At 45.1% G+C, this 15539-nt stretch overlaps 1 protein-coding gene across 1 annotated transcript in view; it reads right to left on the reverse strand.

Annotated features, from left to right (window-relative positions):
- Positions 1 to 1124: 1124 nt before the first annotated feature.
- LOC101822483 (collagen alpha-4(VI) chain-like) overlaps positions 1125 to 15539 on the reverse strand; it is a 115989-nt gene continuing 101574 nt past the window's right edge. The window contains 4 exon segments of the mRNA XM_021230102.2: positions 1125 to 1437; positions 2116 to 2212; positions 5525 to 6208; positions 9992 to 10082. Coding sequence (XP_021085761.1) covers positions 1125 to 1437; positions 2116 to 2212; positions 5525 to 6208; positions 9992 to 10082 — 1185 coding nt within the window.

The raw sequence follows: 15539 nt of genomic DNA on the forward strand, positions 1-15539 counted from the left end.
TCTATCCCTGTCTTGCCTTGTTCTATTATTTCTCTTGGATATGTGTTACTTTGGAATCTAACAGGTAACTAACTACACACAGCATCCACTTCTCAACAGCTAAAGAAGCTATGTGTTTAGCAGGTGCTGAACACAAAATTCAAGTTTTATCCTCAGACCAACCCTAAAAGAAAAGGACTCATCTAATTCTCACTTTGTAGATCAGAGCAGTGAGCCACGGAAAAATGGCATCTCTCCTGTGGCCACCCAGCCGGCAGCCCTAAGTATCTGAGCCACATAGGAACGTTCAGCAACTGTCCTTTTATCTAAATAGGGATAGCGGCTCATTAGAAATTGTTTCTGCTTTCTAGGATGACTTTTGATGGTGTCAGTGGGTGTCGAGGTCAGAGCACTGGCTCCTCTTCTAGGAAACCTGTGTTCAATTCCCATCATCAGCAGGCCAAAAGTGTCTATAACCCCAATTCCTAAGGATCTGGAGCCCTCTTCTGGCCTTCAAGAGCACTGCACCCATGTAGAACACTGACATACATGCAGACAAGACCCATACACAGGAGGGGGGGGAAGTAATTCTTTAGAAAACATTACAATAAAGTCCCCACCCATGTCCCTCAAAACGTGTTTGCTGTTCTGCTAAATCCATTGATCATAGCTAAGATAGACAGAACATTTCTCCACGTTGTGATCTAAAACCAACATACAGTTGTTTCTAATTGTTCCTTAAACGTGATGAGAATACACCACAGTGGACATTCACAGACCAAGAAGTCTGTCTACCAGGGAGTTCAGTGCAAGGTCAAGAGAAGTCCACTACATCCACAAGACCTGCATGTCAGGTGTTTGCATTATGATTCATAACAGCAAAAATTACAGTTACAAAGTAGCAAAAAAAATTATTGTTGGGGGTCACCACAACATGAGGAACTGGATTACAGGGTCTCTGCATGAGGAAGGCTGGGAACCGCCATAGTAGTCCCTTGATTCTTTGTGATCTGGAATCATTTCCTGGAGAGATGATATACCCTGAAATGTGTTCTACGGAAGTGAAAGTGAGCTCTTTTTGACGTCTTCATTTCTACAGCTGTGTGGATGACTTTGTGAATAAACGCATGTTCAGAAAGCACATGTTAACACAAAGCACATATTAACACAGAACACAGAAATTTTATTTTAAACATAAAGATTTTTAAAAGTGCACCCAGCCTAGAGAGCCAGGGGACCGTGGTTTGGTGTCTCACCATACATAGCCTTTGCTTTGCTGCTGTTTCTTGATCATTTTCATTGGTGTCTGACTCATGCACTTCATAACTCCCCACTGCTTCTTGCTGAACTATAGATGTCATCTTGACTTTTCTCTTTTCTCCTAGAAAAATGTCTGATGAGTTGAGAGCATCTGAGTCTTAACTAAAGACAGACGTGCCAAACTGGCGCTTGGACAACCTGTAGGAAAAAGTCCTTGTCACACTTTGTGACTTGGGCTGGGGATATAGTTCAGTGGTAGAACACTTGCCTACATGGGCAGGGCCCTAGGTTCACCTCCAGCATCACAAGAGACTCCCGCAAACCCATGTCACACGGCCAAACAGAGAAATCCCACCCTTGGGATTGCTGCTGTGGTTTCGAGCTGAGGATTCGCACTACTCTCTGGCTGGACCAGGGGCAATGGGCACGTAACATCACCAACTTTGTCTCTGAAACTTGAGGCTGGAGGATGGGTGCCACAGTGGAATGGGGTGTCTCATTTTGTGTTTTTATGTACCCGCATGCCTTTGAATGTTTTTGAATATTGGTCCTATATTGCTTTTTATTATCTTTATATTGTTGCCTTGTGTGTATTTATGTGTGACATGTACATGCCTGGTTCCCACGGAAGCCAAAAGAGGGTGCTGGACCACCTGGAGCTGGAGGTGCAGACGGTTGAGAACTGCGTGTGTGGACGCTGAGAACAAGAGCAGCAAGTGCTGTTAGCCCCCACCCCTTTCTCTAAAAATTACAAAAAGAACGCTAAACATCATCAGAGCTGCCAATCCCAGGAAGGTTTGGGTCAAGTTGAGAACTGGACCTTCCTGTAGGGAGAAAGACAGTGTCCTCCCTGGGTCAGCCTGACCATGGGCTCACCTCTTGTTAGGAGCGTCTAATTGCAGCAAGGTATCCCCACGGTTTGGGCCTCCACACTCCTCAGTGAGCTCTGGGGGTGGATACCGGTTCATCCCACCTGAAAGTGAAACATTTTTAAATCAAACCAAAGGTAAAATCATATAGAATGTAAAAATAATCTAAGTGGAAAGAATAAGTATCAGCAGAGAACTCAGCATGAATGGGACATCTAGTCACCACCGCCCTGCACCCCGCAAGGCTCTGGGACCGCCAAGAAAGAGGAGGTGCGATGATTGTGAAAGCCAGAGTCGGGAATCACCAGGGCAAAATGGTGTCATCTGAATGTGATAGCACTCTGCTGTACTCGAACTCACAGCGGGTGTGGCTGCTTGTCCCCAGCCTGCAGGAGAGAAGCCAGCAACTCTAGCATGGAGGGGAAAGGGACCCACCAGCCCCCACCCCATCTGAGGAGACACTGACAGTTGATGGCTTCTAGGAGGGACAAAATCGGTTTTCTTTAAGGGTGTGGCCTCTGTAGGTCAACCGTGTTCCAGCAGATGGCCTCGCAGTTATGAATCTGTAGACAGCACATATTGGACTCAGTGGGTTATTACAAGTATAAAGAAGATACGAACGGTGGGGCACCGAGGTCTGGATGGATCTGGGAGGAGTTAGGGGAAGTGGGTGTGGCCAGATGGTGATGGTGCATTAGCAGCTCTCTGGAGGCAGAGGTAGGTGGATCTCTAAACGTGAGGACAGTCTAATCTAGGGTTTCCAGGACAACCAGGGCTATACAGAGAAACCCTGCCTCAGAAAATATAGTTTTGAAATCATAAAAATGGAGCATAAAAATAAAACACTACTAAAATCACCACCAAAATACTGCATCAAATTCAAAAGTCATAAAATCAAAGCAAAATCTAAAATGAAAAAAATACAATGTGAAAATACAGGCCAAATTGAACAATAAGAACAAAAAAGTCTGTGATGTAAAATCAAAGAATCATAAAAGGGATTTGAACAAAGCATAAAACAAATATAAAAATAAATGCAAATAAAACAATAAAAGTCCAATCAAAAGCAAGCAAAACAAAAACATAAAGTGCATTCTGTTAGATAAATAATATTCCAACATAAAAATATAACAAAATATGAAGTGCAATCTAATAAAACCTCAAAAATGAAGCAAGATTACATTAAAAGATGAGAAAAGCAATTGTTTTTCAGCCTGCTTCTCCCGAGCTGTAAGCCATCTCCACTACTCCCTGTGAAGACCAGGAATCCAAAGCTCAGCGAAAGCTCTTGGCTTTTCCTATAACCACACAGTTCACAAGTAAAGCTAGAACTAGAATTAACCCACTGATGTTTCTATCTGTCAAATGGCAGGGCACAATGCCATGTCAATACTTTAAGACGTCCATCTTAAATGATGAAGGAGCAGATGTCCCCAGGGACTCCCTGTGGGTTGTCACACCCACTGAGGAACTCACGTCTCCCAGGATGGAGGATAAGGGGCATCACCCATAGCACACCCTGAACAAGTTTGTTTCTTTTTAAATTACTTACTGCAAGACAAGCACCTGGACTTGGCCAGGCTAATACCTCCCCCACCCCAGGCTAAGTCTCCACTATTGTGTCAGGGGTGCACTTTGGTCCTTGCTGCTTGTCAATTGGGTTCATCGGGTCTAATGGGAGGTCAGGCTGCTGAGGCAAGGATATAGGGGAGAATTCCAGCCAGGATCCACTGACACAGCCCCCAACCTTAAATCTTCACTGTTAGCTAATCCACCCAGCTTGAAGAGGAGACCCCGGGACCCTTGACCTGTCACTCACTTTCTGAAAAGTGTCTAAGGGCTCTGACCTCATGATGCCAACTCAACCTGTACTTGAAAATAAGAGTATGAAACACTGCTTTCTCTAATGCACAGAACTTTCATCCAAAATTGTGTATGTACACACACACACACGTGTATGTGCGTGTGCACACGTGCATGTATAAATCCTGAAACTAGAAAGAGGATCATAAGAGGGGAGGCAAGATAGGGTAATGGAGTATGTGTGGTGTGAAGCAAAGGGGCTTTCTGGGGAGAAACCAGCCATAGGAGGCCAAGATCCCTTAGGAGGGAGCAGGCAGCAGGGAAGGGTGGTGGTGAATGAGAACAAAGTGTAATCACACACACACACACACACACACACACACACACACACACGCATATGAAAATGCCATAATTAAACTGGATGCTTTGAATGCTAACTTAATAAGAAAACAGAAGAAAAATAAAGGTCTGTACCCCTGTTACTTAAAGTGCAGTCCATGGAGTGTGAGATGGTGGCCCACGTCTGTAATCCCAGTTATTTTGAGGGTTAGACGGGGGACTGTAGCCAGTTCAAGGCCATCTTGGACTGCATAGCAAGAATCTGTCTCCAAAAGCAAAACTAACCTGTGGTCCATGGGCCAACAGTGTCATTCCCAAGCCGATGAGGAACCCAGAATCTCAGACCCCAGCCCAAACCTGAAGAACTAGATCCACACCTGGCCAAGATTCCCCTGCCCCACCAGGGGAGTGGGGCTGGAGAGATGGCTCAGCAGTTAAAAGCACGGACTCCTCTTCCAGAGGGCCCAGAGTTCAATTCCCAGCACCCACATGGCGGCTCACAACTGCTTGTGACTCCAGTTCTCGGACTTCTGACACCTCACACAGGCATACATGCAGACAAGCATGAATGCACATGAAATGAAACAAGTAAATCTGAGAAGCGTGGCTATCTACCCCTGGAAAGTAGCAGGGGCAGCGGCGGCCGTGTGTTTGCACAGCAGTGACACTTCGGGGTCCCTCCATGAGCATCTGGCTTCATGATCAGGGAACAGGCAGATCAAAATTCTCATTTTGGTCATTGGGAAAATTGAGAAGCTTCATGGAAGCCTGGGGCCTCCAAGCCACCAGGTGAGGAGAGAGGGGCAAGGCACTTGCAGCAGATGGCTGGGAACAGTATCTTGAAAGACTGCCGTACACAGGTGACGGCTGCTGGGGCGGGGAGAGTCGGTTGTCTTTGGTGGTGTGCCCCACAGTAGGCTACCCATGTTCCTGAAGTAAATGGCCCTGAACCAATGGCCAATTGCTACCATTAAATGCACTCAGTGAAGAGGAGGAGTGGGAGGAGGGGAGAGAGAAAGGAGGAAGAGGAAGAAGGCGGATGTGGGGGAAGGCTCAGGAAGAGTTGAAGCGAGAGGAGTGATGTGATGTAAATACATCTTTTTCCTATATTAAATTAACAACGAATATAAAATATAAAAATAACAGTAAAGAAATAAGCTGTTTTAAAAAACACAAACATCTGTAAATTCCTATGGTCAACACTTCCTAGGATAGCCCAATCCCTACCCACCCCCCACACCTACAGCTCCATCCCAACCCCTGTTGCCACTCACTTTTTAGAAGGCTCAGGAAGGCCTGTGTGAATCTGCTGGCATAGGCTACCTCCTCCGCTGAGACGCCCTCCAGGCGTAACAAGTGCTGCTCCAAGGGCGCACTGGCCACTCCAGCCAGCTCAGCCAGCTCCTGGGCTCCCACTCCCGGACCCACGGCCAGCACAAATAGTGTGATTCCCTTGCACTTGGCCTCGTGGGACAGAGTCCTTAGCTTCTCTCTGTCCCAGCTGCTTGTCTCACTGGCCACGATGGCAAAGAGGACCCGTGACCTCCGCGGTAGCGGGGCTGCCAGAAGCACTTTCTCCAGCGTCCACTCCAGGGCGTGGCCCAGGGCAGGGGCTCCCTGTAGCAGACGACCGGTGGCCTCCTGAACCTGCCTTTGCATCTGTGTCCGGTGGCCGTGGGAGGTCAGGTGAAAGTACTGGAGCACCGGGGCTCGACCCGCGCCAGGCCAAAAGCCTGGAGTCGTGTGTGTCACCAGCGCGGCACGTGCCCCATGCCAGGATGTGCCAGGCTGTGCAGCCACCTCCAGGTCCTTAAGCACGGAATCCACTAGCTGCAGAGCCCCCAAGTACACATCAGTGCCGACGCCCTGGGAGCTGTCCACCAGGAACACCAAGTCCATATCCGACTCCGGGGGTCTGGGAGCCTCCAGCCGGCATTCTGAGGCTGGTCGGCACTCATCTAGCAAGGAAATACAGGAAAAGGCTAGAGTTAAACCAGGCTTCCTTCGTTTCCATGCAGAACTCACTTCCAGCCTCAGAAGTGCTGTCCTGAGCGCTGCCTGGGAGGAGCTGGGTTGGCACAGTGATCTGACAGACAGTTTAAAGCAGGTGCCCGTTTTTCAGAAGACAAAATTGAAACTGACTACACATCTAAAGTCCTCCAACTGCCAAGGGTATCAAGACTATTGACACTGCAAAAGCATATTGGGGTCTACAAGTGTGTCGGGCCACATCTATAGCTATCCTGGGATGCATGGTGCCTGTGGGACCCAGGTTTGACATATGTGTTAGGCCTCTTCCTCTCCATAAAAAAGAACTAGTGATGGACTGTTTAAGCAAGTACATGAATGTCATGTGTGCGCACGCACGCATGCACGCACACACACATGGATTGCTAGAGCTAACAGTGAACTTAGCAACCAGGTGAGACTGACATTTTATGCTTATTTTCTTATGTGATAGTTCAAATATTGGTGATGTTAAAATGACAGTCTGATCACAAGTTCCGAGTTCTCAAGCTGGTTCAGGCAGATAGAATTCTTTTTTTTTTTAATGCGGATTCTAGTTTAATAGAACTGACACAGAGCTCAGAGTTCTCACGTGGAAGTGCACTCAGGTGGTCTGCCAATGTTTTAGGAACCCACCCATGAGACAAACTCTTTCATAAAGGACTGGAGGTCAGCTTGTGTTCTTAACCTCAGGCCACAGTCCTCCAAAGGATCTGTAGAGTGTGGAGGGGATGACATCTTTATTTTCACTGCCTCTATTGAAGTGAAATTTAACATTTCCTACCACTGTGCATAAAAGCAAGGAATCATGTATTATAGTTGAGGTACAAGTTATGTACACTCATCATTATACTGTAGTGATTAGACCTTCTGCTAGAGCTGTTGACACACTGATTTTTTTCCCTGTTACTGTGCTTGTATGCAGCAAGCACCATCCACTAAGCCATCTTCCAAGCCCTGAGTGTGATTACTCTCCTTGTGTTATCTTAAAGATTTATTTTTTCACTTAAAACCATCTTTAAGGTCTTTCATAACAGCCCAGTTACACTTACATAATTTCCTTTTCATTGGTACCTAATATTGCACAGTATAGAAACATCACAGGTTATTGGACCAGATTCCTATAGACATGTAAATGGAATTTTGGTAGTGCGTATATTTGTGTATGTGTGAGGTGTGTGTATATATCTGTGTGTCTATGTATATATTTATATATATATATATATCTGTGCAGTATATATGCACATGTATGTGGTATATTGTATAATGTGTATACATATGTTGTGGTGTATGGGTGCAGTATGTATATATGTGTATATGGTGTCTGTGTGCCTGAACACACTGATTTTTTTAAAGCACATGAAGACCTGATTTGATTAACAAGTGTGTCATATAGACACAATAGGACAATATTAAACTATCAAAAAGTAGGATATCCTGTCATTTGTAACATGAGAAAATCAACAGGACATTTTGTTAAGTGAAATAAGCAAAGTACAGAGAAGAAAATGCCATCGGATCTCACCATTGTACAGCACAACCCCTGGCAAAAGGGTCAGCATTGCCGTCAAAGTGCTTGTGGCTACTTACAAGAGACCCTCAGATTGGGCCTGTTGACTACTGACATTCTCTCATTGAAGGATGAGGTGGGGAGGAGCGGCAGAACCTCCCCTGAGATCCCAGCCACTCCTTCCTGTTCCTCCCATCTAGCTCCATATGATTCTGTAACTGCCTGAGGCCTCCTGGTCTCAGGAAGTACTATTGTATATAAAATGTGAAAGGTCAACTGAAGAGGAGACTCCATCTGGGAAACTGTGGGGAAGTTGTCATCCATGCTGGGGTGAGACTTTTCAATGGTGTGACTGCTTTGGGGTCACTCACGCTCCGAGAAGTAACCCCTCATCCATGCTCTGCAAGAAAGCCCAATAAACTCACTGGTTCCATGAAAGCTGAACTTTAGTGGACACATACTTTGGTTTGTCATTGGTGCCCTATTTGGGGAAGCAGGCATGTGATTATCCCAGAGGAAAATGTCCAGCAACAGTCACTTCTGTGTGAGATGGAAAAGGAACCTGATCGCCTGGTTGGATCCAGGTTCTTCTCTTACTCAGCATGTGACCTTGGGCAAATGAACCTGTCTCCTCCAACCTCCATTTGTCAGAGATAATGAAGATAATAATAGCACCCACATTATGGGGTTGTTTTCAGGGACTGGAGAAATGGCCCAGTGGTTAGGAGCCCATACCACTCTTAGATTCAACTTCTATTCCCAGCACCCACATGGAGTGGCTCACAGCAACCTGTAACTCTAGTTCTAGGAGAATCTAAAACCTCGGACCTCTAGGACACACATACACACACACACACACACACACACACACACACACACGGACACATACACACACACTTAATTTAAAATTAAAATAAGGTCACTTTGTTTACATTTTTAAAATGAGTAGATACTCATAACAAAGCCTAATGTACAGTAAGATATCAAGGAACACCCATAAGGTTAGGTTTCCACAGACGAGAAACTGTTTGTCCCATGAGCTGATGTGTGAGAGTGAATGCAGCTTCTCAGCCATGGCATAGTCCACACATACCGTTCCTCAGTCTGCCTTATCTCTCTCATGGCAGTGCATGACGACATCCTCTTTGGACTTCACCACATGAATAATAAAAACTCACAGATTGATATTGGGGTTCAAGCTTCAAGCTGAAGACCAGAAAAGCAAAACAGTTGGCCACTAGCTCTTACCTCTACCTCAGGCTGAAAGGGCTGTCCTCTCCTCAGTGTGACTAGAGAATAAATCTTTAAGGCTGATTTTGTTTCTTCATTTTATACCTCTCAAATCCTGGGATTAAAGGCATGTGATCCCAAGTGCTGAGATCACCTTTGTGTGAGCTGTTTCTCTTTAGGACTGGATCAATTTTGTGTAGTTCAGTGTGGCCTTGAACTAATAGAGATCCCTCTACCTGTCTTTTGAGTCCTCGGATTAAAGGTGTGTGCCACCACTGCTTGGCTCTATGACTAGCTAGTATGGCTGCCAGCTTTAAAGATGTGTATTGCCACTGCCTGACTCTGTGGCTTGTGGCTAGCTTTGCTTTCTGCACCCTCAGGCAAGCTTTAATAAATCATCAATACTATATCACCACAGGAGTTCAACTACTCTGGCCTAGGTGAAGTGGGTATGGCTGGGAATGCCTTACATGTAGTCATGCTTGGGCTTCTGCAGAGAGTTCCCTCAGGAACAAGCTAGTAAGCAGTGTGGGATATAGCAGTAGAGGTTGGAGACCAAAAGGGGGTGGATCTCACTACCCACCAGAATAGATCCATTATCTAGAACCCACGACTCTTGACTCTTAGTCAGTGGTCTGCCCATCACACAAGATGCCATTAAAAGATGACTCTCATGCCCAGACACATATGGGGACCTTGAAGAAGTGAACAGAATGTATCAGGAGTATGCCAAAGGGGACTGTAGAACACAACAGTCACTCGACCCACAAGGAGTCAGGTGTCCTCTTGTCTGTGCAGTGTTTGTACCTCTCAGGACAACACTGACTTCCTAGGGAAAACTGAAAATCCAGATGACATAAAAATTCCTGGATTCTGAAGCCCTGCACATGCCTAGCAAATGCACATCTGTGGCACAAATCTAGCCCGTGGCCAGCAGCTCATCCATCCACTCTCAAGCCATCGGTCTGATAAGAAGCATTGTCCTAGATCTTACCATAGCAGAGAGTACATCTGGCCAGGCGTTCCACATCCTGCTGGTGCTCTGTCTCCCATGTAAACAAGTGAAATCTGTTAAGTCTGTCCACCTAATTCAAACATACACACACAAATTCATGATTGGCTGGGTTAAATTCCAGGTCATGGTCTTTGTGACTTTTTTTCCCTAAGTCAGATGAAAAAGATATTAATGTGGTTCCTAAGAAATATATAATTACATAAATACTTATAAACAATTTGGCATTATGTAACACACTTGTAATCATGTAGAGCCCTATCTCTAACAGGACTCATAGTATATAATAAGCAATCGGTCCTGTAACATCAAAAGGGATTAAGGTAGATACTATGAAGGAAGGAGCTGTAGAATATTTCATGTGTTCAAGGCTGGGGCATAGTACATCTAGGATGGAGAGGAATGAGGAACACTTGGAAGAGATGGGAAAATCTGTTTATCTCTTTCATGTACCCTTTTGATCATTATTAGTTCAATACCCAACAACAAGTATAATTTTAAAAATAAAATGTACCAGGACAGGTGGGGCTGTTACTCGAGAAACCCTGTCTCTATTTATTTATTTATTTACATAAATAAATAAAATGTGAATAATAACAATAAACCCAACAAGGTCCCTGAAACACCTTGAAAGCAGATCAACAAGCCCATGCCTTCTTCCTAGAGGCACAGACTACATTTTCCAGCCTCCTTTTCAATGAGATCTAAATATGACTGGGGTTTGGCTAATGGGATATAGGTAAAAGTGATTTGTGTCACTCTAGTGCATGCATTCTAGTTACTTGCTCCCTCTCCTTCATTTGCCAGCTACATTTAAAGGATGGAGAAGAAACAGGTTTGATGCCCTAAAATATAATGAAGTCACTGACAGAAAAGGCACAGATTCTGATGTGGCTACATGCAGTAGAACATGTCCTGCCCACACTCTTCCATAAGGGCCACATTCACTCAACAAAAAACATCATTGCATTCAGGTGGGGATTAATGGCCCAACAGTTAGCCAGCCCTGACTAATACTGTTCCTGAGATTTCTACCTCACAATGAAAGCTAGAAATGTTCTCCAATCCTTCCTCCCAGGAGCTGAGGTGAGGTCTGCAAAGCAGCAGGTGTCCAAGCTAACCACGTTCATCTTGGTATTCACTCTCTGTCAAAGCATGTAAAATGGAGCCCCACTGAGGGGTACTCCTCTCACTTCATGGACATGGCCAGAAACAAGCCAACTCTGAGCCCTCCTCTAGGTCATAGGGTGCCCGGGCCATGAAGATGTCATGCTGGCTCTCAAGAAGACAGACAGTCAAGAGTTACTCTGGAAAGGAATTTGCTGTGCCCTCAGACTCTTTACAGAGCTATTTAATCTTTTTACTTGATGCTCTAGCAGACCTGCAGCATTGCCTTTCAAAACAAGCTCACTTGAAAGAAATATCTTAATGAAGAAAGAAATATAAAGAATTGATATTTATATTAATTTAATACACACACCAAAACAAAAATCTAAGAATAAATACAAAAAGCAAACAAGCAAACAAAAAAACCCTCTCTCAATGTTGCAAAAGCAACATTAAATTGTACTCAGGCTGATCAGTAGCTACTACCAGATGTCCTCACAAGTCATATAGAGGACAGAAAGATGGCATGGCCAAGCCTTCTCTTGTGGAAAAAGAGACAAAGGATCTTCCAGAAAGAATGAGCTCCAGTGATATGTTTTAGGAACACAGGAAGAGGAGGGGCATTGCAAGGGAAGGGGTTGATGAAGGCAATGCCATTTTACAGTTTTAAGAGAGCAGGAAAACAGATTTAAGGGGCAAAGCAGTGGTGGTGGTCTTCTAGTGCGAAGAATGACATGCACAAAGGCCCAGAGCTGGACAGTGGTTACTCATCTGAACTCTGCCCCATTTCCTATATATTAGATGATGCCACCTCCAGTGTGCCGCTGTTGAGCACATCTGAGCCATGACACATGGAGGACATTAACACTGAGTCTTCTTGAGTAGAGTTGCTGGCACTCATCATGCAGCTCTCCAAATGGCCATTGGATCTAAGCATGGACTAGCCAAATGGTCCCAGATTAATCACTCCAGATTAAAACAATGTAGACAGGAATGGACGCGTCATTATTTTACTGGAAATCACAGAAGGAAATTGGGAGGCTGGCTTCTAGGACCAGGATCCATTGCAATGAACCACGAGAAATGAAAAGCTGGGATAACCCAAGAGCTTTGCCCAAGTCTTGTAGGGAGGTGCTAAGTTGATATACAACTTAGAGATGGCTCAAGGGGAAAGTTCTAGACCAACAGACTACATGTCAGGAATTTGGGTTGTAATCCTTGATCTGCCAGATGTAGCTATGAGGCCAGAAAGAGGCATCTGCCTTTGGTTTCCTTGGGAGCACAGTTTTAGGGTGGAACCTAATGCTGCTGGGTTCTTCTGTGCCAGCATAGCCTGGTCCTAGGTTACTGTCACTTGTGTCTGCTTCTGTTCAGAACTATATGAGCTCTTCTGCTCTGAGCATCTCGGAGCCCATAACTCTTCCAAGTTTTGTTCAACTCATTGGAAAGTTGTCAAATTCAACTGAATTTGACCAGAGACACAAGTTTCACTTTTAACTTTTCTTAGAAATAATTTTTAAATTCCACTTAACATTTGTACTGTTCTTGCCAAATAATTGTGGTAACAAAGACCAAAAATGCAGTGGAGTCCACAGGGAAGCTATGATTCAGTATAGACACATCTGTATGGGGTTTTATTAATAACATTCCTGATTTTGACTTTGGACTTGTCAGCATAGCCATTATCAGTGATAAAGTAGAAAAAAATATTTCCTGAGAAAACTCAAGCAGAGAGGAAGTGTGGGAAGGAGCACTGGTGAAGAGAACCCTGGCCCATTGATGTCTACTGAGGACAGCATCTCCATCAGAGTAGAGAATCAAAACGAGAAGACCTCAAACACAAAGCAAAACGCAGTGCTCATTAGAACCTGAACCTTTGACATTCTTTCAACCAACCTTACTTCTAAATGTCTAGTAGTGTTTGCAGCAGTGGAAGTTACAACAAAACAGAGTCAACAGCCCGCTCAGGGATCTCCACCCCAGTAAAGTGGGATTCTTGACTATGCCACAGAAAAGAATTTCAGGAAAAGCTAGAATGAGGCAAAGTTAGTGGCTGCTTAAGTATTTAGACATAATCTTAAATTAAAGGGATAGATATAGTCCCAAGGTGTGGATATGGGCTTCTTGAGAGAGAGGAGGCTTGGTGTCTTCACTCTGTAGAGAACTGTCTACATTCCTCCAAGGATATAGTTTACAACAAGAATTAAGGATTAATCCAAATGATCCTTTCTCAGACTTGTGGCAAAGACTAAGTGTAAACATTGAGCAAAGCTTAAAATTTAAGTAAGATTTAAAATCTACTTAAGCTGGTGTACTTATTTTTCTTATCTTGGAGATTTTCCTTTTGTGGCCTGGAAGATAGCACAGTCATAAAGTGTTTGCCCTGTAAGCATGAGGACAGAGTCTGAGTCCCCAGAGCCACAGGGGAACAAAGATGTGCAGGGTGATGCACAATTACCACCCCAGCACTTGGGTGGCAGAGACAAGCAGATCCCTGGGGCTCAATGGACAGCTGGGCTAGCCTACTTGGCAAGTTCCAAGCCAATGAGAGACTCTATCTCACAAGAAAAGGTGAATGACACCTGAGGAAAAGCCAAGGTTGTCCTCTGACCTCCACAGGTCACCCTCATACATGTGCATGCACCCATGCGTGCACGCTAGTGCACACACACACACACACACACACACACACACACACACAGAATTTCTTTTTGTGGATGAAATTGTAAGGTGGTTTTATGAGGTGAGGTGTACTGTTTAAGAATTAGGAATAAGGAACTAGGAAGATGGCTCAATAGGTAAGAGCACTTTTTTGCAAGCATGAGAACCTGAGTTCAAATCCCCAACAAGCTTGTAAAAAGCTCAGGGAAGACACACAAACACACACACACACACACACACACACTCCTATAACCCGAGTGTTGTGATAGGGCAGAGATAAGAGAATCTCAAGTTTTCTGGCTGCCAGTCACCTCCAGGTTCAGTGAGAGACCCTGTCTCAAAGGAATAAGGAAGAGAAAGGTAAACAGGATGTCCAATGTCTTCTCCTGGCTCATGAGTGCTCTCACCCATATGGGCATATACCATATACACATAGACACCACACACACACACACACACACACACACACACACACACACACACATGCATAAAAAGATTTAGGGATAAGAGAGCGATGCTGATAGAGTGAACTCAAGGTTGCAAACATTCTGACCCCAAGGAGACATAGTTTATTCGTTCATTTTGATGTTCTTGTTTGAGAGGTCTTGTTTTAGAAAAAACATGTCCGTGGGCACACACATCATTTCTGTAGGCACATTCAGTTGGATCAGTGGTGTTGAAGTTTTCTGGTGCTCACTCTGCAGGAAAGTCAAACTAGATCCGGGGTGAGGGGCTTCTTTCCCTTCTCATGTCACCTCCAATGTTTCCTGTCTTTCTATTCTGCCTCAGCAGTACAGTAGGACAGGGAGAGAATACATACACCCGTGGGTTCACGTTGACATCCTTTTCTGATTAATAGGTCAAATGATACAACAGCAATGCTCAACCTTCACCCCATCCTAGCCCCATACTAAAGAACTTCCCCTGAACCCTTATCCTGGAGAGACTCCCGGGCTTGAACTTGAGGTTTCAGCTGTTGTACTCAGCTGCCAGAGGCCAAGAGAGGTTGTTCATTCCTGGGACTAAGCTGGGGAGTAGGCTCTTGGCTTGGGAAAACCAAAGCAGAGAGGGAGGGAGGAAGCAAGTGCTGGGGGGGGAAGGTTTATCTTGGAGGGAGTTAGAGCTTAATGAGACCCCACGGAGTTGACAAAGTATCTGGCACCAGGTTGGCATGATGGCTCAGAAAACAAAAAGAAACTGTGTGGGGCTGGGGGAGACGGGAGGACAGAGGAAGGGATAAAGTACGAGGCCACCCCCTAATCTGTGGCTGGCCAAGGAGCCTGAGTAGAGTTTTAGCACCAACCAAGCAAACCATGCTCTCTGTACTCGCCAGAAACACTAGAGGTCAGGGTTAAGAGTACACAGTGAGAAAGAGGGACTTGAGAACATGCCATCTGAACACAAATTCCTGGACTATGTGGCTTAGAACAAATCTCTCCTCCCTCTTCCCTTTGCTCTCTTCACCTGGGAAATGAAGGCTATCATTGTTAGCGGGCAGGATAGTCGTGAGGTTTAGACACTGCTTGTGATGGTTACATTTGACTGACAACCTTACCCACCCTGGGGAGAGAATCTCAGTGGAGAACTGTCTGCAGGCAAGTCTGTGGAGGAGCATCTTAAGCTAACGGTTGTGTTAAGTTCCAGCCCACTCTGGGCATGAGTGGCACCATCCCAACTCAGCGGACCCTGAAATGGCTAAGAGTAGAGAAATGGAACGTAAGCAATCGGGCATGTGTCTGCTCTTGGCTGTGAGGTGATGTGA

This window comes from Mesocricetus auratus, unplaced genomic scaffold (genome assembly GCF_017639785.1).
Source record: "Mesocricetus auratus isolate SY011 unplaced genomic scaffold, BCM_Maur_2.0 Super-Scaffold_100691, whole genome shotgun sequence".
In the NCBI taxonomy this organism is placed as follows: Eukaryota; Metazoa; Chordata; class Mammalia; order Rodentia; family Cricetidae; genus Mesocricetus; species Mesocricetus auratus.